At 41.3% G+C, this 23,082-nt stretch overlaps 5 protein-coding genes and 1 pseudogene across 7 annotated transcripts; 2 read left to right on the top strand and 4 right to left on the bottom strand.

The window, feature by feature from the left end:
- Positions 1–936: 936 nt before the first annotated feature.
- On the bottom strand, positions 937–3,135 carry LOC106345161 (protein LAZ1-like). Its single transcript, XM_048777393.1, has 9 exons — positions 3,031–3,135; positions 2,752–2,933; positions 2,621–2,677; positions 2,421–2,529; positions 2,158–2,345; positions 1,986–2,074; positions 1,588–1,849; positions 1,268–1,519; positions 937–1,168 (listed from the first exon to the last, which is right to left on the bottom strand). The coding sequence occupies exons 2-9, from the start codon at positions 2,887–2,889 to the stop codon at positions 950–952; spliced, it is 1,314 nt and encodes a 437-aa protein (XP_048633350.1). The 5' UTR covers positions 2,890–2,933; positions 3,031–3,135; the 3' UTR covers positions 937–949.
- A 151-nt stretch (positions 3,136–3,286) lies between these two features.
- On the bottom strand, positions 3,287–5,636 carry LOC125607889 (annotated as a pseudogene).
- A 75-nt stretch (positions 5,637–5,711) lies between these two features.
- Positions 5,712–7,585, bottom strand: LOC106434002 (aminoacylase-1B-like). 2 transcript variants are annotated; one of them, XM_013887765.3, is made up of 5 exons: positions 6,899–7,585; positions 6,566–6,828; positions 6,334–6,471; positions 6,014–6,238; positions 5,712–5,945 (listed from the first exon to the last, which is right to left on the bottom strand). In XM_013887765.3, exons 1-5 carry the CDS (start codon positions 7,464–7,466, stop codon positions 5,841–5,843), a joined length of 1,299 nt encoding a protein of 432 aa, XP_013743219.2. In that variant the 5' UTR covers positions 7,467–7,585; the 3' UTR covers positions 5,712–5,840. The 2 variants fall into 2 exon arrangements, with proteins under 2 accessions (XP_013743219.2, XP_013737098.2); XM_013881644.3 differs by having other exon boundaries at positions 6,014–6,259.
- A 5,288-nt stretch (positions 7,586–12,873) lies between these two features.
- LOC106452042 (expansin-A20) lies at positions 12,874–14,760 on the top strand. Of its 2 annotated transcripts, XR_007338955.1 has the most exons (3): positions 12,874–13,159; positions 13,235–13,980; positions 14,320–14,760. XR_007338955.1 is itself a non-coding variant. In XM_048777404.1 (2 exons), the coding sequence occupies exons 1-2, from the start codon at positions 13,015–13,017 to the stop codon at positions 13,861–13,863; spliced, it is 774 nt and encodes a 257-aa protein (XP_048633361.1). In that variant the 5' UTR covers positions 12,874–13,014; the 3' UTR covers positions 13,864–14,059. The 2 variants fall into 2 exon arrangements, 1 of the variants encoding a protein (XP_048633361.1); XM_048777404.1 differs by lacking the exon at positions 14,320–14,760 and having other exon boundaries at positions 13,235–14,059.
- An 823-nt stretch (positions 14,761–15,583) lies between these two features.
- Positions 15,584–20,417, top strand: LOC106351011 (cellulose synthase-like protein D4). Its single transcript, XM_013794027.3, has 3 exons — positions 15,584–17,132; positions 17,216–18,821; positions 18,917–20,417. The coding sequence occupies exons 1-3, from the start codon at positions 16,717–16,719 to the stop codon at positions 20,225–20,227; spliced, it is 3,333 nt and encodes a 1,110-aa protein (XP_013649481.2). The 5' UTR covers positions 15,584–16,716; the 3' UTR covers positions 20,228–20,417.
- A 1,136-nt stretch (positions 20,418–21,553) lies between these two features.
- Positions 21,554–23,023, bottom strand: LOC125607891 (expansin-like A2). The gene is made up of 3 exons (XM_048777399.1): positions 22,540–23,023; positions 22,160–22,454; positions 21,554–22,069 (listed from the first exon to the last, which is right to left on the bottom strand). Exons 1-3 carry the CDS (start codon positions 22,670–22,672, stop codon positions 21,688–21,690), a joined length of 810 nt encoding a protein of 269 aa, XP_048633356.1. The 5' UTR covers positions 22,673–23,023; the 3' UTR covers positions 21,554–21,687.
- Positions 23,024–23,082: the final 59 nt, after the last annotated feature.

A 23,082-nucleotide genomic window follows, 5' to 3' on the forward strand; every position in this document is an offset into this window, starting at 1 on the left:
GCTCTCTGTATGCTTAGCTTCCCCAACGAACGGGGGGCAAGTGCTGCACTTGGTTCCTTCTTCTTTCTTTGTACCCATCTCTTGCTCTGCATTTTCTTGCTAAGTTCAACGACGGATCAATAGGCAACAAGGGCTTGTTCGTCTGCAATGCCATATCATCATGCTCATCGTAATGATCCATGCTTGTGTCACCTTCAGCATGAACTGATACAGCGAGTATCTCTAATCTCCCTCACAAGGGAAATAAGTAAGAAGCTGACGTGGAGAGCGTTGTAATGATTCGGTTTGTGAGTTAGTTATGGCGTTAGTTGTGAAGAGAGTAGTATAAATACTTGTGTATAGGTTCGAGTAGAGGTTCGTGTTTCATCATAGACGGTGTGGTTCTATACATTGTGCTATCAATCTCCTTAACCTTGTCATCTGCACATCCTTCCATAATCGCTTCTAGTCAATGTCCAAGCACTCCCACGGCCAGAAGTCATGCTCGTCCCTTTTTGGATGTTTTGCTTTTCTGCAACCTGCAAGGAAACTTACAAATAAAAAAGTACAACCTGTAGTTACTTGGTTTGGAAAAAACTATAATGTCATCATCATTTTGTTAGAAAGACAAAGCCAACATGAAGGTCCTTTTTATTAAAAAAATCATGCTCATTTACGTTATGTATCTTCAAATCTGTACACAAAATATATTCAATACTAACAGCTTCTAGGTGCCCTACAAAAACCCTGCACGTTGAGGAGAAAACAACACCCGGTGGTCGCATCAATCTCGATGTTTATGATAAAATCTCCTTGAATAAAGTTTAAAGTTAATCTTTTGTGATCCATCTACGACCCCTTACTTCAAATCCACTATAAGCTTGATCACTACTGCTCTCTCTCCCCCGCTTTCCCCACTCGTTGTACCCTGACTTTCGCTGTTCTTCTTAGTCCTGTAACTCCACTGTCACTAAAAACTCCCATTCAAAAGCGGATCATCGATCCCGGGAATCACTCGCCGACTAGATGATGATGATGACATGCAACTGTCATCTTTTACTCTTCTCTTGTCCTTATCGTGTTTCTTTATGTTCTGCGAGATCTTGTGCAGTTTCTCATTGAACTTTGTGATGCTCTTCTCCATAGGCTCTACTGCTTGAGTCACTGTGAACCTCACGTCTTTCACAATCTACAACATAGATATATCCTCTTTCTGATCAGAATCTCTTCATCAGATTAGAAAGAAAAAAATCATTTTTTTTATTGAATTATTACGAGGAATACTCACGTATTCACCTCCACCAACGAACACATCTCTCATGCTTTCTTTGATGGTCATACAACTTCTGATATCAACGTCAGGATGTGGCAGGCGGACCTTTGTTCGTCTCTCACTGTCTCTAATCTCATCTGGATCAATAGGACAGTCGACCGATGCATAATCCCCCAGAACTGATACCGATCCAGTAAAGCGATCTCCCAGTAGACCGTAGGGTTTTGCTGGGAAGACATACAGGTGAACAACCGAAGCAATACCCATCTGCACAAGTATTAAAGAGAAACTTACGATTCATTTCGAAAAAGACAAGAAGAGAAGAAGACATGTACCTCAATGCAAATGATGAAATCTTGAACACTAGTCTTCAGCTGCAAGCTCTGTGCAATGGAACTTTTGAACAAACCGAGGGAAGAGAGAAGAGCAATGGCAACACCTTGCCACCAAGTCAAGAACACGATTGACTTGAATGTTAGAAACTTGGCAAGGGGCTTTATGTGGGCAAGCTCATCTTTTGTTGCACCATAGAACTGAACCAGACAGTATAGTGCCCATGACTGGCTAAAATTTAGAACAACTGCCAAGTAAGGGTACCTACAAAAATCACAGGCAAAATAGGTAAGATGCCATATCATATATAGTTCATCAAAGATGAAACATGTTTCTTCATTGTTATAGTACTGTGGTTTGGTTTGTCAAAAAAAAAAAAAAGAAGAAGCCTGAGACGTACCCACAATCCCATTTAAACTCTCCTTCACAGTAGACACCGAAGGCTTCAAGAATGAGGGCAGTGAGGGCAGTGAGAGACTTTATAATCATCTGCCAAAGGAGAGGAATAGTCAAAGAAAAGACATGTAGGAGGATGGCGGGAGAGAAAAGATAAGTAGTGGGAAAGTACATACATATTGAACGATACCAAACTTAACAACTTGATAGAACCAGTGACTGAGCCTCCAGGGTTTTAAGAAAAGATTCATAGGGAAAGGATGTTTAATAGTTCCCTTATCGTCATTGTGATCTAGTAAGAGGGGAGTCTTAAAGCTCTTGCGGCCTTGTCGTTGCATAAACTCAATGGTCCTATCTTCCCCACCTGGTAAAAAGACAAGAAGTTTGGAATGACAGAAGAAAAGGAAAAGAAAGGAGGGATAGGGATAGAGATACCTACCTAAGCAGGCAACAAGGTAGCGACCAAAACAGTACATGGCAAAGGATTCATAGCAGTCACGTAGGATGCCACAATCAACGCTGATGGATGGGTTGACAAGTGATGCAAACTGTTGAATCCATAGATAGATTAGATTAGATTAGCTTAGTAGAACAAAAGAAAATTAAGAATCTAATAATAATAATAAGACATTCACTCACAGACTCAATTGAATAGCAAGGGACCATGAGGATGACTCCAATCAAAAACATTTGCTCCTGAGAGAGACAGAGAGGGGTGAATTAAAACAATTGAAAAGGTGATATAAGAAGAGAGAAGAGAAAGTGAAAACCTCAGGGTTCTTGTAAGTAGAAAGGTGATCGAAGACAAGATACAAGGAAAGGGAGAGGGTGAGAATCAAAAAAGCACCGGCCATAAAGCTTGCCCAAGCGGGAGCTGAGTAAGCTAGAAGCGTTGATGATATATCCATCACCAACTATACCATAAGGAGGACTGGAGGAGGGATGGCATGAGCTGAATGAATGTAAAAGAATAAGATTAGCCATTAGAATCGATTTGAATCACAAAAACGATCTCTGAACAAAAGGATTGGAGACAGAGAGACTAGTACCTAATGACGACGAAAGGGAGGAATTGATCAGAGCTCAAAACTAAGACGGGAAAAAGGAGGAGGAGGAGCAGAGAGATACCTTTTTCATCTTCTTCCTCCAAAATCCCCGAAATTGACAAAACGGCATGCATTGCTGGCATTTTTTACTAAAACGGCACGAAACAACCTCAGGTTGACACTAGTTGAGACGTCGTCAATCTCTCCTTCAGATTGCTCTTTCCTCCCATATATTTATATTTGGACACAAACATGCAGCAGCTGCTTGTCCAGGTAACAACTATTCACTTTCTCTTATGTCCTTGCCTCTTGTGGAAACTTTCCGTTTCTCTTCTCCTTTCCTTGATGACTTGCAAAATGTCCTCATATTTAATCCTCTAGTGCCCTCAAATTTTGATGTATTCAGGTGGTGCAGAGCTCAAAAAATATAGTTAGAATGCCTTACTGCTCAGTTTAGTTGTAACCTCTGCTTTTGTCCCCTAAATTTGTATTTCTTGTACTTTGTCAGTAATGCTTACTGTATGCCATTTTGTGGACAAACAAACCGGCCTTTGCAAAGGAGGACTTGGTTTCCTTCCTTGCAAAAGACTTGCTCTAATTCGTTTCTGCAGCTGCCTGATCAACCGCTGTAGCCATTGTTGTAGCAGAACAGCTTTCCTCACCATTTGTCATTTGTTCTTGTTTATGAGGAATTAAGGATGCAGAACAATAAGCTTTGAATCCGCAATTGTTTCCCCTTACTCCATCAGAATTCCGCAGAGCATAGAGATTGAAAGCATTACAAGTAGTGAGAAAAATTGAATAGACCTCTTTTCCAGAGTCTTTCGTCTTGAGGATTGCCATAATATGATTTTTATGTTTCTATAAAAAGAAAAAACCAGATTTACTACGCAAGCCAGAGAGAGATGCATGATCCTTGATTGAGATTCCCTCATTCCTTATTCTTTTAGTCTTCTCGTGTGTATGCTTCTAACTCCTCCCAAGTCCAACCTCGTTAGATTCATTCATTCATGTTGCATAGACGGAGGAGGTAAGAGTTATCTGAAAACATTCACATTTGTATTTTATGTATATACATACCAGAAAACAGAGCTCATGTCTTTTATTCCAAGCATCATCAAAATACAAATACAATCACAAATCAGATGCTCTTAAAACCATATATACAATAAATGATACAGCACTTGGATACAAGCCAGGATGCTTACACTTTGACCGAGAATATCTCACTCAGGGAACTCCAAGTTCCCGACACAGCAAGAACCACGCCCAGTCCCACTATCGCTGTGTCCAGACTCCCCATCTCTTCCTTGAACACCAGCAAATGAAACAAAGCAGGTAACACAAACCCTAAGATGCAGCAAAAAATCTGTAAAATTTGCCACAAAGAGAGCCACCAGAGTCACCGCCAAGACTAGCAGCCATCTCAGCCACGCGGAGTACATCCCACCCGAGAACCTCCTCTCCACTATCTCAAACACCGGATTCATCATCAAGGGGAAGGTGAAGAAGAGGTTGATGCAGAGGCCAAGCTGAGCAATAGTGCTGATAAGTCCTGCCCCCAAGTTAGCGGTGATTATATCCATGGTGTCCTCACTGAAAGCCAAGTAACGTAAGAAACCAAAGGCTATGTATATGAAAGAGATGAATCCCATGCCGAGTGCCAAGACTTTGCCAAACTTGTCCTTGTCTTTCATCTCCGATTCAAGAGGCAAGACCATTCCAACGCCTTCGAAAGAATAAACAGCCACGCCCATCCCATAGAAGAAGAGTGAAAAACCACCAAAGTCAGGCCTTTGCTTGAGTATAATCATGGAATCCTCAACAATGACCACAGCCATAGCGGCAAGATCAACAACGTCGGCGAAGATGCTAAGAGGAGCCAAGTGAGTGAGGGTCTTGATGGAATTCAGACCAAGCTGGAAGGGGAAGCCGAGCGTTGTAATATGATGCCTGAGACTGGTGGGGGAATCAGGGTCGAAGAGATTAGCTAGAGTAGTGCCGATGAAGATAAGATATCCGACACAAAACCCAGCTTGAGACAAAATGATAAAGAGGTCAACGACGAGCCTACCAAGGGAGCCGCAGACGGCGAAGCCAAGGTCACCAAAAGAGCCGATCTTGGAGAAACCACCACCGTTGAAAGAGTCGAGCTTGCGGCGGGTATGAACGAGAAGCATCATGCAGTGATGGGTCAAAACGGAGACGGAGGACGCCCATGAGCCATCCGGTGCGCTTGAAGGCGTAAGGAAGACCAAGAACACCAGCGACGTTGGCGAAGGTCTTGAACTGGCTGGAGAGAGGGGGTGACTTGCCCAGAAGAAGAGGTGTGTCCTCCCTAGGAAGTGGCATTTTAAGGGTAATAAGAGGAGGAGGAAGCTTGCTTGTCAAAGCCCATCTGAAGAGGGAATAGGGAACTCAGCAGAAAGCTTTCTCGCCGGGGAAATGAATCTGAATCAATCAAAGAAGAGCAAAGATGAGATGGGCGACAGAAGAAGAAGACAGAGTCGGAAACTAGTTGGTTGATTGCGTCGGAGGACTCCGATAGAGACGCTCGCTCATTTTGAAGGGTCAAAGAGCCACTACGAGGGTGTTTCAGATTCTTAGTACGGCCCATGAACGATCTTTAGTTTCGTTTTGTAACAGCGAATCTCTTCTACTTGCCGGTTGAGGTTTAAAAAAAAAAAACAGAAAAGAAACATCACATTAAGTTGAAAAGAAAATGTTTTGTCTGATTCCACAACAGCATGGTGGGTTCAGATCTTATTGATTGTTGTTACAGAAAGACTTGATGCTCAACTATTAATGGACCTTTATAGCTCATCTCGTGACCCACTCTTGCTTTCATATGATGCATAAGCTTTGATTATTGAAACATACACGTCAATCCCCTTCAAATACTCAGCTCTGCCCAGATACTGCAACAAAACAAAACCACATGCGTTAGGAAACTGATAATGATAAATGATAACAAATCATCACACACCTCATTGTGGTCATGAAGCAAACTCGGGGTGTTTGAAATGGGAGAGAACCCAAAGGCGGGAACGCCAGCCATCCGGAAGTAGCGAGCATCTGTTGATGCAGGGAAAATCTCAGGCTTACTAGTTTTACCTCCAGCTTCCTTGACAGCATTTTCCAAGAGCCTCCACCAAGGATTTGAATCATCTGCTGTTGTAAGGAGCGGTTCCCCCGAATGCTTCTGCTTGAACTGCCTCAGACATTGACAACACTTTTTGTCTATAATTTGCATGGATAGAGTAGAGAGATCCAACACTGCTAGGCTTGAAGAGGACAAGAAATTACCTCAACGGACATGTTGCGTGCAGCGGGTGCCCATTCCTCCACCAAACGCCTTTCGAGTGCTTCAGAATCAACGCTGGGTGGGATACGAATGTCGAAACCAGCTTCTGCCTCAGATGGTTGCAGATTCATCACGAAACCCTTGGAGAGAGAGAATAAAGAGCCAAATTTTCAGATGAATTTCATAATAAAAGACATCAACTATCAAGGCAAAATGGGAGGAGAGACAAGTTACAGTTGGGGAGGGAGTGCCAGCCTTGAGGAAGGCCATGTTAACGGAGACGACATCGCCTTCAGCAGTGCCACCAGCTTTGAGCAGATCGAATTGGGAAGCTCTGAATCGACGAATACTCTCAATGCTTTTGAGGAGATTCTCAATAGCAGAGTTGTCATAGAGCTTGGCACCGTGGCCAGGGGGTCCTTTAGCCTTAATCACAAGCCACCAGGGACTCCTCTCTCCATAGAATACTCTGTAACTCTTACTAGGCGATGGCAGACCTGTAAAGAATGTAGTTAACATATAAATAAAGGAAAAAAAAAGGGGTGGTGTTTTCCTTTCCTTACTTACCTTCGTCGAGCACGATTCCGACGTTCAAGGACTTGAAGAGGTGGGATTCAACGAACTTCTCGGCTCCATCGTGGCCGCCGATCTCTTCATCGGGGACGAAGGAGAGATAGACGGATCGGAGTGGGTGGAAGCCAGAAGCCTGGAGCTTGCGTATGGCCTCGAGGTACTGCATCCCAACGCACTTCATGTCCTGCGAACCTCTGGCATAAATGTCTCCTTGGTTGTCCATGTGAGCGTGGAGCGGGTGGTGTGTCCACTTGGATTCCTCGAAGGGAACCACATCGGTGTGGGAGTTTAGGAGAATGGCAGGCAGGGTTGGGTCAGAGCCTACCCATTTGAGGAGAAGATGCGGCTTTCCCTTTACGAACTCGTTCGTCTGAGATTCGAGTGACAGCGACTTCGCCTGAGAGTTTAAAAAGTCAACGGCTTTGTAGTAGTCGGGTTTTGGCTGAACCGTGTCGATTCGGAGATACTCCTGGAATCTGGAGACTATAGCCTCCCCGTCGTCAGCAGCCGCAGAAAGGATGCATAGAGCAAGAACAACTTGAGCAAGGAGAAGACGACTCATCACTCACTGGAAGGTGAAGATTCTTCTGCAACCACTAGCACAAGCAGCAGCAGCGGTTGGAGAGAGATAGAGCAATAATGCGAAATTAAATTGACTCGGATTACCAAATTATCTCATTCACATTAATTAGTAAAGTAATTACATGAGAGTTTATATACAAGTATACAAGAGGCCTAAACCATACAGACCAAAGATATTTACACTGGCTTATAGTATACCAATATACAATGTGTAAACCGACTAAACCAATACGGTTAATAGTCCCCCTCAAGATGAGACGAAAATATTCACGAGACTCATCTTGCTAACCAAATGACGAAATGGAGCTGGGTACAGAGGTTTAGTGAGGATGTCAGCAACCTGATGATCTGTGCGGACATGAAAAAGTTTGAATAAACCTGCAACCAGCTTCTCACGAACTCGATGGCAATCCATTTCTATCTGCTTTGTACGTTCATGATACACACTGTTGTGGGCAATGTGAATCGCAGCCATGTTGTCGCAGAACATAAGAGTAGGTTTCGTTAACGGAATGTGGAGCTCTTTGAAGAAGTTCGAGAGCCAGAATAGCTCATCAACAGCTGCAGCCATACTGCGATATTCGGCTTCAGCCGTTGATTTGGAGACTGTATCTTGCTTCTTGGAACGCCAATTGATGAGTGAAGAACCTAAGAAGATACAGTACCCAGATGTAGAACGTCTTGTGTCAAGACACGAGCCCCAATCAGCATCTGCAAAGACCTGTAACTGAAGCTCAGCCGATGAAGAATAGAACAAGCCTTGGCCAACAGTCCCCTTGATGTAATGAAGGACTTTGAGAAGAGCTTGATGATGATCACGGCGAGGAGCACAGCTGAATTGACTAAGCTTATTTACAGCATACGTGATGTCAGGACGAGTAATCTGAAGATACATGAGCTTACCAATCAAACGCCGATAAGCTTTAGGATCAACCAAGTCACCACCAGTCTCAATAGAAAGTTTGAGATGAGGATCAAGAGGAACTGATGAAGGCTTGCAGCCAAGTAGACCAGTTTCATCCAAAAGATCAAGAGCATACTTGCGCTGAGAAACAGAGATACCTTCAGAACTTCTAGCAATCTCAAGCCCGAGAAAATATTTGAGAGGACCGAGATCACGAAGCTTGAAATGAGACTGCAGTTGAAGCTTCAAATCATCCACCGCAGAGTCATTGTTGCTTGCGATGATTATATCATCAACGTAGACAAGAACACATAAAAAAGCACCCTCAGTATGCTTAAGGAAACATGTATGATCCGAATGAAGATGAGTAAAGCCCAGGCTTAGAAGCGTTGATTGGAACTTGAGAAACCACTGACGAGATGCCTGTTTGAGGCCATAAAGAGATTTCTCAAGTTTACAAACCGCATTAGGAGGAAGGTCCCCCTGTTTAGATGAATACCCTGGAGGAAGCTTCATATAAATCTCTTCATCGAGATCACCATTGAGAAACGCGTTTGAGATATCAAGTTGCGTAAGTGACCAACCAAAGATAGCAGCAAGACTGAGTAATAATTTCACAGAGTTGAGTTTAGCAACAGGTGAGAATGTCTCAGTGTAATCTATCCCTTCTTGCTGCGTGTAGCCCTTAGCAACAAGACGCGCTTTGTAACGTTCAATCGTGCCGTCAGCATTATATTTGATCTTGAATACCCATTTACAGCCGATAGCTCTCTTGTTAGGCGGTAAAGAACAAACGACCCAAGTACGAGTACCTTCCAAAGCATCAATTTCAGTCGCAGCCGCCTCACGCCACACCCGATGTTTCTGTGCCTCAGTATAGGTTCTGGGTTCAAGTTCTTTATCAATGGAAACAAGAAAAGCAAGATAGGATGGAGAAAGCTTGTCATAAGAAAGAAATTCAGAAATTTGATGAATGGTTGAGGAAGTTACTGAATGACAGTAATAATCCTGAAGATAAGCAGGCTTTTTAACCTTCCTATGCGATGTATGAATAGAAGATTCAGGGACATCAGTAGAGTTGGCAGAAGGCGCAATCTCTACAGAAGATGATACTACAGAAGTAGATTCATCAGGAGGTGATGTTTGCATAGGAGGTGGCATAACAGGATCTGAAAAGAAAGCAGTTTCAGAAGAAGAGAGATCCTGTTTTGCAAATGGAAAGAGCTCTTCGTGAAACACGACATGACGAGAAATGAAAACAGAGTTGGATTCAATGTCAAGAAGCTTGTAACCTTTGACTCCAGTGGGATAACCCAAGAAGGCACAAGCACGAGCTCGAGGGGAGAATTTATGTCTGTTCTTAATGGAAGTAGATGCGTAACAAAGACACCCAAAAACTTTAAGTTGATCAAAATCAGGAGATTTTTTAGTGAGAATAGAAAAAGGACTTTTATCTTTTAAAAGAGGAGAGGGTATGCGATTTATAAGATGAACTGCAGTGAGAATACAGTCACCCCAATAAGAAAGAGGAATGTGGGATTGAAAAAGTAGAGAACGAGCCACATTGAGAATGTGTTGATGTTTTCGTTCAACCACAGAATTTTGCTGGGGTGTTTCAGGACATGAATGAAAGGAAAGAATGCCTTTTGAATTGTAAAAAGAAGTGAATTTGAGTTCTTGAGCATTGTCAGACCTAACCCCCTTAACTTTGGTATTAAACTGACGTTCTACCATTTCGATAAAGTTGGGAAAAACAGTGATAACATCTGACTTATGTCTAAGGAGATAGACCCATGTGGCCCTAGAACAATCATCTACTATGGTTAAAAAATATCGGAAACCATCGTGAGTGGGTGTAGAAAAGGGACCCCATGTATCAATATGTAAAAGATCGAAAGGATTTTCACTTATATTTTGATGAGATACAAATGGAAGATGTTTTTGTTTAGAAAGATGACAAACATGACAATGAGAATCATTATTTTCTTTTGGATTTGAGAAAAACAAAGAAGAGTTCATACTCTGAAGTTTTGAAAAAGATAAATGGCCAAGTCTCTTATGCCAAAGGGAGCTAGAAACACTGGCTAAAATGATGGGAGGGTTGATACCTGGTGAAGAAGAAAGAGACTCAATGTCCAGGAAATAGAGCTTAGAGACTTCTCTACCCATCCCAATCGTTAATCCCCGTGTAAGATCCTGAAGACCACAAGAATCAGCATCAAACCAAACCCGACAACCCATACTCTTAGTGAGACAACTAACACTAAGGAGATTGAATTTAAATTGGGGAATGTAAAGGACGTCATCTAGAACTAAGTGTCTACCCAGTTTAATCGTTCCTAATCCAACAATGCTCACAAGAACTCCATTAGGAAGTGTAACAGTAGTATTAGGAAGGAAACGAAAGTTGGAAAAGGAAGATTTGTCATGAGAGACATGATTAGTAGCACCTGAGTCAATGACCCAAGCGTTGAGTGGCAAAGACGCATCATTAATAGAACAGACATAACGCCTATCAATTCCGGTAAAAGAACAAAGGATAGAAGGGAAAAAAGTACCGGAAATTGGGCAAACGGCTGTGGAAGAAGAAGGTTCGGAAGATACTGAGACAGAGTGAACTTCAGGTGTGGGTGTGACGCTGGGAGGCTGAAGTTTGCTGCTGAGGAAAGCCACAAGTTGTTGGATCTGATCAGATGATAAAGAATCCCCAGATAGTTCTGAAACTCTGTCAGTAGAATCAGTAGCAGTCACGGCCGCTGCAAGAACTGGAGTAGAATTCTGATCACCCTTGAACTTTGACTTGAAACTGGCTGGGTAACCGTGCTTCTTGTAACAGCGGTCAACAATATGACCAACGCGACCACAGAACGTACAGATGGGCCTATCACGACGCTGATATGTAGAAGAAGAACCGCCAGAAGCAGAAAATGAAACAGATTTAGAGCCATTGTCCTGAGGATGTGAAACCTGAAAGGCAGCAGAGTTGAAGTCGCTAGAAGCAGATTTCTGACTGTCTTCCTGATCTAAGAGATTGAACACCTCAGACATGGTAGGTAGAATCTTCTTCATCAAGATACGGCTACGAATGTGTTCATAGCTGTCATTAAGTCCCATAAGGAAATCAATAACACGATTGGTCTCCTTCTCAGCTAGAAGATCTTCAACAGTGCGAGAAGGAGGCTGAATGCTGGATAGTTCTTCCCACAATGATTGAGTCTTCGTGTGGTAAGAGGAGAGATCCAGGCTACCTTGACGAAATGAATGAATCTGATGACGGAGTTTGTACAGTCGAGGGAGATTTGACTTGTGAAAACGAGTGTGCAAGTCTTTCCAGATGTCAGAAGCATTCTTGAAGTACAAAATGCTCGTGTAGATAGACTTAGCCACACTATTCAACAACCACGACTTGACCATACTGTTGCAGCGGCACCAGATTCGATAGTATGGATCATCCTCAGGTGGTTTCACAATCGATCCATCAAGAAAACCTAGCTTATTTTTGGCTTCTAAGCTAGTAGTCATTGCAACTATCCAGACGCCATAGTTGTTACCATCAAGCAGTTCAGAGGCTAATACTAGACCAGGATGATCTGAACTATGAAGATGATAAGGTGAATGAATGTTATCTGGAGAGTTGGATACCTCAAACGTGCGATCTGATGAAACGCTGTGAGGACGAGAGAACTCAGCGCGAGGCTGAGTAGTAGAGGTGATCGGAGGTGAACGAGGAGCTGAGGCTCGATCGTTAACGGGAGGAGGAACCGGAGAACCAAATTCCGGTGAATCTGGTGTAGATCTACGAAACGTGGACTTGCACTTGCGTTTTCCCATTGGAGAAACGGAGATCGGCTCGGAACGATGATGAATCGTGAGATTTGAGCTGATTCTGTTCGGGAAACGGAAGTGAAGGTGAGGATGATGATGAGAGAAGAACCGAGATCGTCACCGGTGATAAGTCCGATGAAGATTCCGGTGAACGATGATCGAAAAACGACGAACGAAGCGGAAGGCCGTTAGAGAGAACGAGATATTTGTTGCTCTGATACCATATTACCAAATTATCTCATTCACATTAATTAGTAAAGTAATTACATGAGAGTTTATATACAAGTATACAAGAGGCCTAAACCATACAGACCAAAGATATTTACACTGGCTTATAGTATACCAATATACAATGTGTAAACCGACTAAACCAATACGGTTAATAACCATCGAGGGCAGTTTTGTGAATAAAAGCAAGGTCAAGGGCGAAAGAAACTTTTAACGATTTTTGATAATCACCATGACATCCACTCAAACGAATGAGGAGCTGGTGGATCCAATCATGTCAATGGTTTCGCTTCTCTTGTTTCCGAATTGAAAACTGGGCCGTCGAAAATGAAATGGGCCTGGAAAACGTATTGGTCCTTTTTTTCTTCTTTTTCTCTTTATAGAAGAGATGGTCTGAAAGGGAACTATCAAAGTCAAAAACATGTCAGAGCAATCTTTTGTCGCTATCATCCCCACAAGTCTTGAAAGGGGAGCCTTATGATCAAAAGGAACCCCCAAAAACCCTCTCAAACGCATCGCTTTTGTCTGCCACTTTGAGGATCCCAAACAAACCACACCACACTGGTTGTTCATGGATTCTGGGCTTCAGCATCTCGCATTGCGCTTCTTCATTCTTCTCTGCTGCCTCTTTCAAGCCACCGCCGAGGATGGTAGCTGGAAGATAGCCACAGCCACGCTCTCCAGGGACAAGGACGGCTCCTCCTCTGTCACCACTGGTTCTTCTTCTTCTCACTCTCTCCTATCTATCTATTTATCTTCTTTCCTCAGGACTAACTAACTGGTGGTGATAGGAGGCGCTTGTGGGTATGGGGATCTGAGGCAGAGCAGCTATGGCGGGTACAGCGCAGGCCTGAGCGGGAAGCTGTTCAACAGGGGAAGCAGCTGCGGAGCTTGCCTGGAAGTGCGGTGTGTGAACCACATAAGATGGTGCCTTCAAGGCAGCCCCTCCGTGGTGGTCACAGCCACAGATTTCTGTCCTCCCAATTCAGGCCTTTCCTCCGATTACGGAGGTTGGTGCAACTTCCCAAAGGAGCATTTGGAACTATCTCATGCGGCCTTCACAGGGATTGCAGAAACCAGAGCCGAGATAATACCTGTGCAGTACAGGAGGGTCAAGTGTGGGCGGAGAGGCGGGGTGAGATTCAGCTTGAACGGGAGCTCCCACTTCTTTCAGGTCTTGATAAGCAATGTGGGACTCGATGGGGAAGTGGTGGGAGTGAAAGTGAAGGGGCATACAACGGCTTGGATTCCAATGGCCCGAAACTGGGGACAGAACTGGCACTCCTCACTCGATCTCATCGGACAGTCTCTTTCTTTCGAAGTCACTCTCATCGGCGGCAAAACCATTGCCTCTTACGACGTGGCTCCCCCTTATTGGCGCTTTGGAATGACCTACCAAGGAAAGCAGTTCCTTTCGTGACTACCTCTCCTCTTTTCCTTTCTTTATATAAAGTTATGATTCACTTTCGGTGGTCAAACACAATTTGTGGCCTTTATCATGACTTTTAAGACATACTAGTAATCACTTCAGTTCAAGGTATAAATGACTTTACCATTGTCTTTATATATATAATAATAATAGTAATATCCTACACAAACCTTACTCGAAGTGTTTCTGTTATGCTCATGTATTAGAAGTTTTAGGCATCTTCGCTGTGTATTCAAACTCGATTTGATAATCGAATTTACATTCTATCGGAAAAAAAATGTTACCAATGTTACAATGGCACTACGAATGAATACAATGTTACAATGATTTCGATGTACTGATCATTACTTGTTATTCATGTTTTCTCTTTAACTCAATGTATTGTTATTCATGTTATCTCGTTAACTCAATGTACTGATCATGTTTGTACGATGTTTGGTCTTGAAGGAAGCAGTAGCAGACAGTTTGATATCAGACGACCTGCGAAAGCCTACTAACATTGCGGTACGGAATTGGTCAGACATTCTGGAGACTGCAGCCCGCGCAGACCTGATGTTTAAAGATGAAACCGCTGTGGTACGGAACAGGACAGGATAAACTTGTTTGACATCCCTAGTCCTACTCAAAACCAAACCAAATATCGCCTGTATTTAAATAATTTACTGTGTTTTCTTCAACTAAAGCAACGTCTGAAATCTAGCTCAGCCCAGTTATGAAAATTATTGGACTCAGGCTTAGTACATAAATCCTAAAAAAATAATATATCTTTTATGAAGCAAAATCTTGATAATATTCTACTTCTATATTTATTTATTTTTTATTTGGGCATATATTTTGGTAATAAAATTTTGTAGTTTTTTCTCTGAATTAAATTATCCATATTTCTTAGTTATTAATGTACAGCAAATCCAAAAATAGTATTCATTAAATTAAGACAAAGTAATTGAATAGATAAAAACAATAATTTTGAGAAAACTTTATATATAATGTGCGATTCAAATAATTTGGAAAATAATGATTTCATAAATCTATACATATCTGACTAAGATACCATACTAAAATATAGATATAATGTTGTTTTCATTCAAACTTGAAATCTTGTCATTGTTCAGCTCTAATAACTTTTATTATATATATAATTTCATAGTGTTGTTTGTCTTTCAATATAAATCCAATTTTTTAAGAGTTTTAAATGTAATAAAAAATTAAAACTACTTTCATTTTTATTATAATATACAGTTTCAACTTTATCATTAGTATCAGAATTGTATTATCATTTAAATAAATTTACAATATATATATATGCATTATTTGCATGGTCAAATATGATATTATAATCATCATATTGTGACATATAAGATCACTACTCATAATTACAAAAATTATATGTTATTTGTACGAGTAGTTTCATTTCATTTACTTAGTATAATGTTATTTCAGATATTTTTAAATAAAAAGATAACATCTCTCTATAAATTAATAATTTTATCAATGTCTTTATAGATTAAGTAAATTTTCATTTAAATTTAAATGATTAGTTATAGAACTTATATTGTAGCTCTTATTTATAATTTTCCAAAATAAGAAATCATCCATATAATTTTAACTAATTTGACTAAACGTAAAGTTCCATTAGTTATCTTTCTAATCTAATTAGGTGGAGTTAATCATGGTAGATAATCGATTAACTAAGCAATTGAAATGTAATCTGGTGTTTCAAAAAGAAAAAAAAAGCAATTGAAATGTAATCATCCTGCTAGAGATCGAATGTCAATTCGTGACAGACTTTGCTAGTAGGGCATCAACACACCATCAGAATGCCTCCTCTGATCAAGCGGTCAAGAGAATCGCCAACATCTCTCCTTCAACTGCACATACTGGACTGAGGTTTGGTATATCTTCACTCGCAAGGCCCATCTCTCTCCTCCTGCTCTATTTGAGGATTGCTTAATATAGATTAAATGCCCTTTAAAAGATCTCAATGTGGTTCTGATAATGAAGCACACCTTCCAAGCTTCTGTATCTTGATTTGGAAGGAGAGAAGCTCTCGCCTGCATAGCTCTATATGTATGCCGTCTTCTTCGCTCATTGCTGATATTCAGCTAATCAAAGCTCGGCTCCTTTTCGCATGTTGATCATCTGTTGATCTGGATCTGTTCAATAATTTTGTTGATACTTTGCAAGAAAACCCGTTTGCAATACTAAAGTAACGAAAAATATTTAGTTACAAAAATGAAATGCAATCATAAAAAAAAAAAGAACCAATCATCCAAATAATAATTTAATTATAGCTGCAAGCAATATAATGTTTGTGCATTAACAGTTTCGAGGGAATCAAATCATATTGGATATAAATTTATAGAGTAACCCACATTTTAACTAGAATGATTGAAAAAATAAAAATCTCTTGCAAAAATTAAAGATCATTTAACTAATTTAATTAAAAAGGAAATAATATTTTGGATAAAAAAGAAAATAATATTATAAACCATACGTAAATTAAAAGTAAATGAAAAGATTATGAATATTTTTGTAGTTTGACAATAAAATAATTAAAAATGTAAAAAATAAAAATCCCAAAATAGCAAAAGTCAATTAATTTTAGAGTTTCCACAAATAGGTTGATGCATAATATAGATATTCTAAAACTAGTGGCATAAACTGTTTTCATGTCCTAATAATCCTCCTATCCTCTCCTTATTATTTTTTTTTGTTTTCCTTAACTGTGAGAAAGTTAAAAATTGGTGTATCATCTTGCGAGAAGATTAAAATCCATGTATCATTTTTATTCTGCATGATCACACTGATTCATGCAAAAACAAATCATCATTGTTTTGCTTCACAATGGCGTCCACTCCTCCTCAAAATTCGAAGAAAGTTCGAAACAATTCTGGTAGTGGCCAAACTGTAAAATTTGCAAGACGGACATCTAGTGGACGATATGTGAGTTTATCTCGGGACAATATTGAATTATCAGGCGAGTTCTCTGGAGATTATTCTAACTATACAGTGCACATACCTCCAACGCCTGACAACCAGCCCATGGCCACTAAAGCTGAAGAGCAGTATGTGTCAAATTCCCTATTTACTGGTGGTTTTAACAGTGTCACGCGTGCACATCTTATGGACAAAGTCATCGATTCAGATGTCACACACCCTCAGATGGCTGGCGCTAAAGGTTCTTCGTGTGCCATGCCTGCTTGCGACGGAAAAGTCATGAAAGACGAGAGAGGAAAAGACGTGATGCCATGCGAATGTCGGTATGTGTTAAACACTAGAATACTTTATTTGCTTATTTCACAAGGCAATGACAAGGTTTCTAACCAACTTAGTGGTTGCTTAGGTTCAAGATCTGCAGAGATTGTTTCATGGATGCCCAGAAAGAAACAGGCTTATGTCCAGGATGTAAAGAACAATATAAAATTGGAGATCTAGACGATGATACACCTGATTTTTCTAGTGGTGCACTCCCTTTACCAGCTCCAGGAAAAGGTCAACGTGGGAACAACAACATGTCTATGATGAAAAGAAATCAAAACGGTGAATTTGATCATAATAGATGGTTATTTGAAACACAAGGCACATATGGTTATGGAAATGCGTATTGGCCTCAAGATGAAATGTACGGTGATGATATGGATGAAGGAATGAGAGGTGGCATGGTGGAAACAGCTGACAAGCCATGGCGACCTCTGAGCCGGCGGATCCCAATCCCAGCTGCCATCATAAGCCCGTATAGATTGCTAATCGCAATTCGTTTTGTGGTGCTATGTTTTTTTCTAACTTGGAGGATTAGAAACCCTAATGAAGACGCAATATGGTTATGGCTGATGTCAATAATATGCGAGCTTTGGTTTGGATTTTCATGGATATTAGATCAAATCCCAAAGTTGTGTCCCATAAACCGCTCTACCGACCTTGAAGTTCTTCGTGACAAATTTGACATGCCTTCTCCTTCGAACCCCACAGGGAGATCCGATCTCCCAGGTATTGACCTCTTTGTGTCCACAGCAGATCCTGAGAAAGAGCCACCCCTTGTCACTGCCAACACTATGCTTTCCATCCTGGCCGTTGATTATCCAGTGGAGAAAGTGTCGTGTTACCTTTCTGATGATGGAGGAGCCCTTTTATCATTTGAAGCTATGGCAGAAGCTGCTAGTTTTGCAGACTTATGGGTGCCCTTTTGCCGCAAACATAACATCGAACCCCGAAATCCAGATACATATTTTAGTTTGAAGATAGATCCAACAAAGAACAAGAGTAGGATTGATTTTGTGAAAGATAGGAGGAAGATTAAGAGGGAGTATGATGAGTTCAAAGTTCGCATCAATGGGCTCCCTGACTCAATAAGAAGGAGGTCAGATGCGTTTAATGCAAGAGAGGAAATGAAGGCTCTAAAACAGATGAGAGAAAGTGGAGGTGATCCGATGGAACCTGTGAAGGTCCTCAAAGCCACATGGATGGCTGATGGTACCCACTGGCCAGGAACTTGGGCAGCCGCTACTCGAGAGCATTCCAAAGGTGATCATGCTGGAATTTTACAGGTGATGTTGAAACCACCCAGCAGCGATCCTTTAATCGGCAATGACAGTGATAAAATCATCGATTTTTCAGAAACAGATACTCGTTTACCCATGTTTGTGTATGTGTCACGTGAAAAGCGACCTGGTTATGATCACAACAAGAAAGCTGGAGCAATGAATGCACTTGTTCGTGCCTCTGCTATTCTCTCAAATGGACCTTTCATCCTTAATCTTGATTGTGATCATTACATTTATAATTGTAAGGCCATTAGAGAAGGGATGTGTTTTATGATGGACAGGGGTGGTGAAGATATTTGCTACATTCAGTTTCCACAAAGATTTGAAGGCATCGATCCTTCTGATAGATATGCTAACAATAACACTGTATTTTTTGATGGTAATATGCGTGCCCTCGATGGTGTCCAGGTATATATATATATATATATATATACATTAATATAAACCAATTATAATTGGTCTGTAATGAAATAACAATTTTTGTTTGATTCTTTTTTTGGTAGGGACCAGTTTATGTAGGAACAGGTACTATGTTTAGGCGCTTTGCCTTATATGGTTTTGATCCACCAAATCCTGATAAGATTCTCGAGAAGAAGGAATCAGAAACAGAGGCTTTAACCACCAGTGACTTTGACCCAGACCTTGACGTCACACAACTCCCCAAGCGCTTTGGCAACTCTACACTTCTAGCAGAGTCAATTCCTATTGCAGAGTTCCAAGGTCGTCCATTGGCAGACCACCCTGCTGTCAAGTATGGCCGTCCTCCTGGGGCGCTTAGAGTCCCTCGCGACCCACTTGATGCCACCACAGTCGCAGAATCAGTTTCTGTAATCTCTTGTTGGTATGAGGATAAAACAGAGTGGGGAGATAGAGTCGGATGGATTTATGGATCAGTGACAGAGGACGTGGTCACAGGGTATCGCATGCATAATCGTGGGTGGCGCTCTGTTTACTGCATCACCAAAAGGGATTCTTTTCGAGGCTCTGCACCCATTAATCTCACAGATCGTCTTCACCAGGTCTTACGGTGGGCAACCGGGTCTGTTGAGATCTTCTTCTCTAGAAACAACGCCATTCTCGCCTCAAAACGTCTCAAGTTCCTCCAACGTCTCGCATACCTTAATGTTGGAATATATCCTTTTACATCATTGTTTCTAATCCTCTACTGTTTTCTTCCGGCCTTCTCTCTTTTCTCTGGCCAGTTTATCGTGCGGACGCTCAGTATCTCTTTCTTAGTTTACCTCCTTATAATCACCATTTGTTTGATTGGCTTGGCGGTTTTGGAGGTTAAGTGGTCAGGCATTGGACTGGAGGAATGGTGGAGAAATGAACAGTGGTGGCTTATCTCAGGAACAAGCTCTCACCTTTATGCTGTGGTCCAAGGAATTCTCAAAGTCATTGCAGGCATCGAGATTTCCTTTACCTTAACAACCAAATCGGGAGGAGATGACAACGATGACATATACGCAGATTTATACATAGTAAAATGGTCGTCATTGATGATACCGCCCATTGTGATAGCAATGGTGAACATAATAGCAATTGTAGTGGCATTCGTTAGGACGATATACCAAGCAGTGCCACAATGGAGCAAGTTAATTGGAGGAGCATTTTTCAGTTTCTGGGTGTTGGCACATTTGTATCCATTCGCAAAAGGACTAATGGGACGAAGAGGCAAGACTCCAACAATAGTTTTCGTGTGGGCAGGTCTAATTGCCATCACCATTTCTTTACTATGGACGGCTATTAATCCTAATTCTGGACCTGTTGCTGCTGCTGAAGGTGTTGGAGGCGGTGGGTTTCAATTTCCTTGAAAATGTTTATTTATATATATCTAGGCGACTTGAGTTCTTAGTAGACTAATTAATCAAATAATATGCACTTATTCAAAATCTTTTTTGTTTTGTTTATTTTTCCTTTCGTGATAGTAAATTTTAACATATATATTTGGATTGACATTTGATGAATGTAACATGCGATTATATAACAGTAGAATGTCATATTCGAGAGTCCTTGTTATTAGAATCAGACCAGGTAAGATATCCAGCAGATGGACGTAACAATAATGTCTTAGATAATCAAGCACGGTCCACATGTTCTTTGTTTCGAAAGAGAGATCTCTCAAGACAAATGAGTTCTCTTTTTTTTACTCTATATAAAGACAAATGAGTTCTTTCTTAGAAACTTATGATATGTCGACGACTCAGAGAAACTGGATACGTGATCAGCCTGAAGTTTGAAACAGGTAAAGCATAAACACCACGAAATAGCTAATAAAGGTCCGGCAGTCGTCAACTCTAACTCCTGCAGACACGAATAGAAAAATAATCTCAATATAGAACCTAATTCTTGGATATGTAGACTAAATAAATAATGCATATAGAACATCAAATGCTGCATAAAGTTTGAGAGCTCCAATCCTCCAGCAGTCGTGGCAATGCACACTGGTTTCACTTGGAGCCAGCTGGTCTTAGGAAATAAGTTATTCCATGCAACGTACTCGATTTCAAGAATGAATGCATACAGAAAATAAACGACAGGCCATAGTTTCTGAATTAGGCGTCTTCTGAAGAGCACAAATGCAGTGCAGCAATCAGTGCAATGTATACCAAGGAGTGGCATTCAATAAAGCGAAATTTGCCGTAGTGGTTAAGCATATTCTCAATCCAAAACTTAAAAGTATTAACACATTCTTATGCGTTTCAAACCTCTCCTTCAATGCCAAAATCCTCCTCCAATTCCACCTGTGACTCTCTTTGATGCTTCCCTCAGAAGTGACGACCAAATGATAATTTCCTACTAGTGTCACTTCAGAGCCTCAAGTCTATGGGATGCAGAAAACCAGCTGCCAGATTTTCACGGGGAGAGAAAAAAGGCCATGAGTTACTAGTAGCCTCCCCTTGTTTTCACTGAAATAGAGCGTGATCAGTGGAAGATTGGTTTTCACCATTAGAGCAATACTAATCTTCTCCTTTTCTTCTGTTTAGCCTCTCCTTTATGCAAGAATCAACATTCTTTCATCAACAGAGAAATTCTTTGAATCATAAAAGAAAGAAGTAATGTCATATAACTTGGTTACCGGTAGAAAGAATGGTGGTCATGTGTAAGACCTCCTTTGCACATACATATGTCCATCACCCTTTTAAAAATCTTTCTTAGTTCTCTTGTTTCGTAATAGTTCTGGTACAAACTCACTTAATAATGAATATGCTTGATTATTTATAATTATACATATGCTTCTAAGAAAAGAAAAGAAAAAAGGAGAGTAAATCAGTCAGTTCCAGATGTGATCGTCGCATGGATCACAACCTTCCTGAGCAATGTCGGTGATCTGAACGCCGGCGTCGTAGGTCTTGCCGGCTTCCCAGTTGGCAGGAAGAACCTTCTTAGACCAGAGCATTTTTCCGTCGTAGCCAGCTGTCACCACGAACCTGAACTGAAGAGGTCCGGTGGGTACATTGTCAGTGACCCATACGGCGCCGTGGCTTCGGGTCATGTAACTCCAGTTGGAGGAACCAACCTGAGCAATGTCGATGGCTACGACTTCGGTTTGGCCTCCTTGGTACAAGAGCTTTATAGCCAAGTAGTATGGTTTTTTGCTTGATTCTTCAACTCTAACATTCAACATCTTCTTGTTTCCGTAGTCGCAAGGAACTCTGTTTTTTTCAGTTTTTTTTGTCCCATTACTTTTACTGTATTACCAAAGCAAAAAAAATAAAAAGAAGTGTCTTTGTATGATGATGAACCTGTGGTATTCAACGTCGACGATGCCTTGTCTGAGAAGATCTGTGTCAGCCCCGACAACCGGTTTAGCCATGGCCCTGAAGGCTCTGCTGCTGAGGACGAGATCGGTCTGGTTGCTCATGTTGAGGTCGGTGACCATCACCGTGGTTCCTTTGGTGCTGCAAAGAGTGGGGTTGTGGCATCTGACCTGAAAGCAAGCACCGCAGCCAGCGCCGTCTTTGTAGATGGAAGGAACGGCGGCGGCGATGTGACCGGCGAAGAAAGCCGTAGCCATGGAACCATAAGAACAAGCTCCGGCTGCAAGGCAAGGCAATGGATGAGAAAACAAAAACAAAAACAAAAAAGAGAGAGTATAAAACAATAAGAAAGAGAGAGTGGATACAGGATAGGGCAGATGCGGAGGAGAAAAAAGCAGCCTTAGAGTGGTGAGGACATCGGTCGCAGGCGTCAACTGAGGAAGAGGAGGAGAAAAGCAGCACAACAACGACGAAGAAGAGAAAGCGGCAGAGTCCCATTTTGTATTTCCTCTGCTTCACGTTTCTGAGATAAAAATTTATAAGGGATGCGATGAGAAGAGGAAAGCTAGTGTGAATATATATATATATATATATAATGAAGAAGAAGAAGGAAGTGGTTGCCAGCTCAGCCTCGCAACACACTGACAAGTCGTATGTTAGAATGGAGAAGCAAGCAGGGTGACCTGGCGTGCCTACTATCCTCACAATTTACTCAAGCACACGTTTTGTGGAATACATACTCTAATATTCTTTGACATTCACATCATCTTCAAGTTTTGTGTAAAACATATATCTTATTCTTCTCCTCCTTTTCAGGTCACTCATCATATTTAGTATTATTATTTATCATCAAATAAACAAAGGGCCATTTCCTAGTGTTAATATGGGTGGATGACGTGCCTACTCTT

Source organism: Brassica napus, chromosome A1 (assembly GCF_020379485.1).
Source record: "Brassica napus cultivar Da-Ae chromosome A1, Da-Ae, whole genome shotgun sequence".
Classification (NCBI taxonomy): domain Eukaryota; kingdom Viridiplantae; phylum Streptophyta; class Magnoliopsida; order Brassicales; family Brassicaceae; genus Brassica; species Brassica napus.

What these genes read in the sequence shown, in the direction of transcription:
- LOC106345161 (XM_048777393.1), bottom strand. Translation starts at nt 2,889, where the DNA reads ATGGATATATCATCAACGCTTCTAGCTTACTCAGCTCCCGCTTGGGCA. An exon ending in CTACCTTGTTGCCTGCTTAG is followed by an intron (nt 2,346 to 2,420) that starts GTAGGTATCTCT and finishes TCTTTTTACCAG; the next exon opens with GTGGGGAAGATAGGACCATT. An exon ending in GAGTTTAAATGGGATTGTGG is followed by an intron (nt 1,850 to 1,985) that starts GTACGTCTCAGG and finishes TGATTTTTGTAG; the next exon opens with GTACCCTTACTTGGCAGTTG.
- LOC106434002 (XM_013881644.3), bottom strand. Translation starts at nt 7,466, where the DNA reads ATGAGTCGTCTTCTCCTTGCTCAAGTTGTTCTTGCTCTATGCATCCTT. An exon ending in CGGAATCGTGCTCGACGAAG is followed by an intron (nt 6,829 to 6,898) that starts GTAAGTAAGGAA and finishes CATTCTTTACAG; the next exon opens with GTCTGCCATCGCCTAGTAAG. An exon ending in CACGCAACATGTCCGTTGAG is followed by an intron (nt 6,260 to 6,333) that starts GTAATTTCTTGT and finishes ATAGACAAAAAG; the next exon opens with TGTTGTCAATGTCTGAGGCA.
- LOC106452042 (XM_048777404.1), top strand. Translation starts at nt 13,015, where the DNA reads ATGGATTCTGGGCTTCAGCATCTCGCATTGCGCTTCTTCATTCTTCTC. An exon ending in CTCCTCCTCTGTCACCACTG is followed by an intron (nt 13,160 to 13,234) that starts GTTCTTCTTCTT and finishes TGGTGGTGATAG; the next exon opens with GAGGCGCTTGTGGGTATGGG.
- LOC106351011 (XM_013794027.3), top strand. Translation starts at nt 16,717, where the DNA reads ATGGCGTCCACTCCTCCTCAAAATTCGAAGAAAGTTCGAAACAATTCT. An exon ending in GTGATGCCATGCGAATGTCG is followed by an intron (nt 17,133 to 17,215) that starts GTATGTGTTAAA and finishes GTGGTTGCTTAG; the next exon opens with GTTCAAGATCTGCAGAGATT. An exon ending in GTGCCCTCGATGGTGTCCAG is followed by an intron (nt 18,822 to 18,916) that starts GTATATATATAT and finishes TTTTTTTGGTAG; the next exon opens with GGACCAGTTTATGTAGGAAC.
- LOC125607891 (XM_048777399.1), bottom strand. Translation starts at nt 22,672, where the DNA reads ATGGGACTCTGCCGCTTTCTCTTCTTCGTCGTTGTTGTGCTGCTTTTC. An exon ending in CTCCGCATCTGCCCTATCCT is followed by an intron (nt 22,455 to 22,539) that starts GTATCCACTCTC and finishes CTTGCCTTGCAG; the next exon opens with CCGGAGCTTGTTCTTATGGT. An exon ending in GTCGACGTTGAATACCACAG is followed by an intron (nt 22,070 to 22,159) that starts GTTCATCATCAT and finishes TGAAAAAAACAG; the next exon opens with AGTTCCTTGCGACTACGGAA.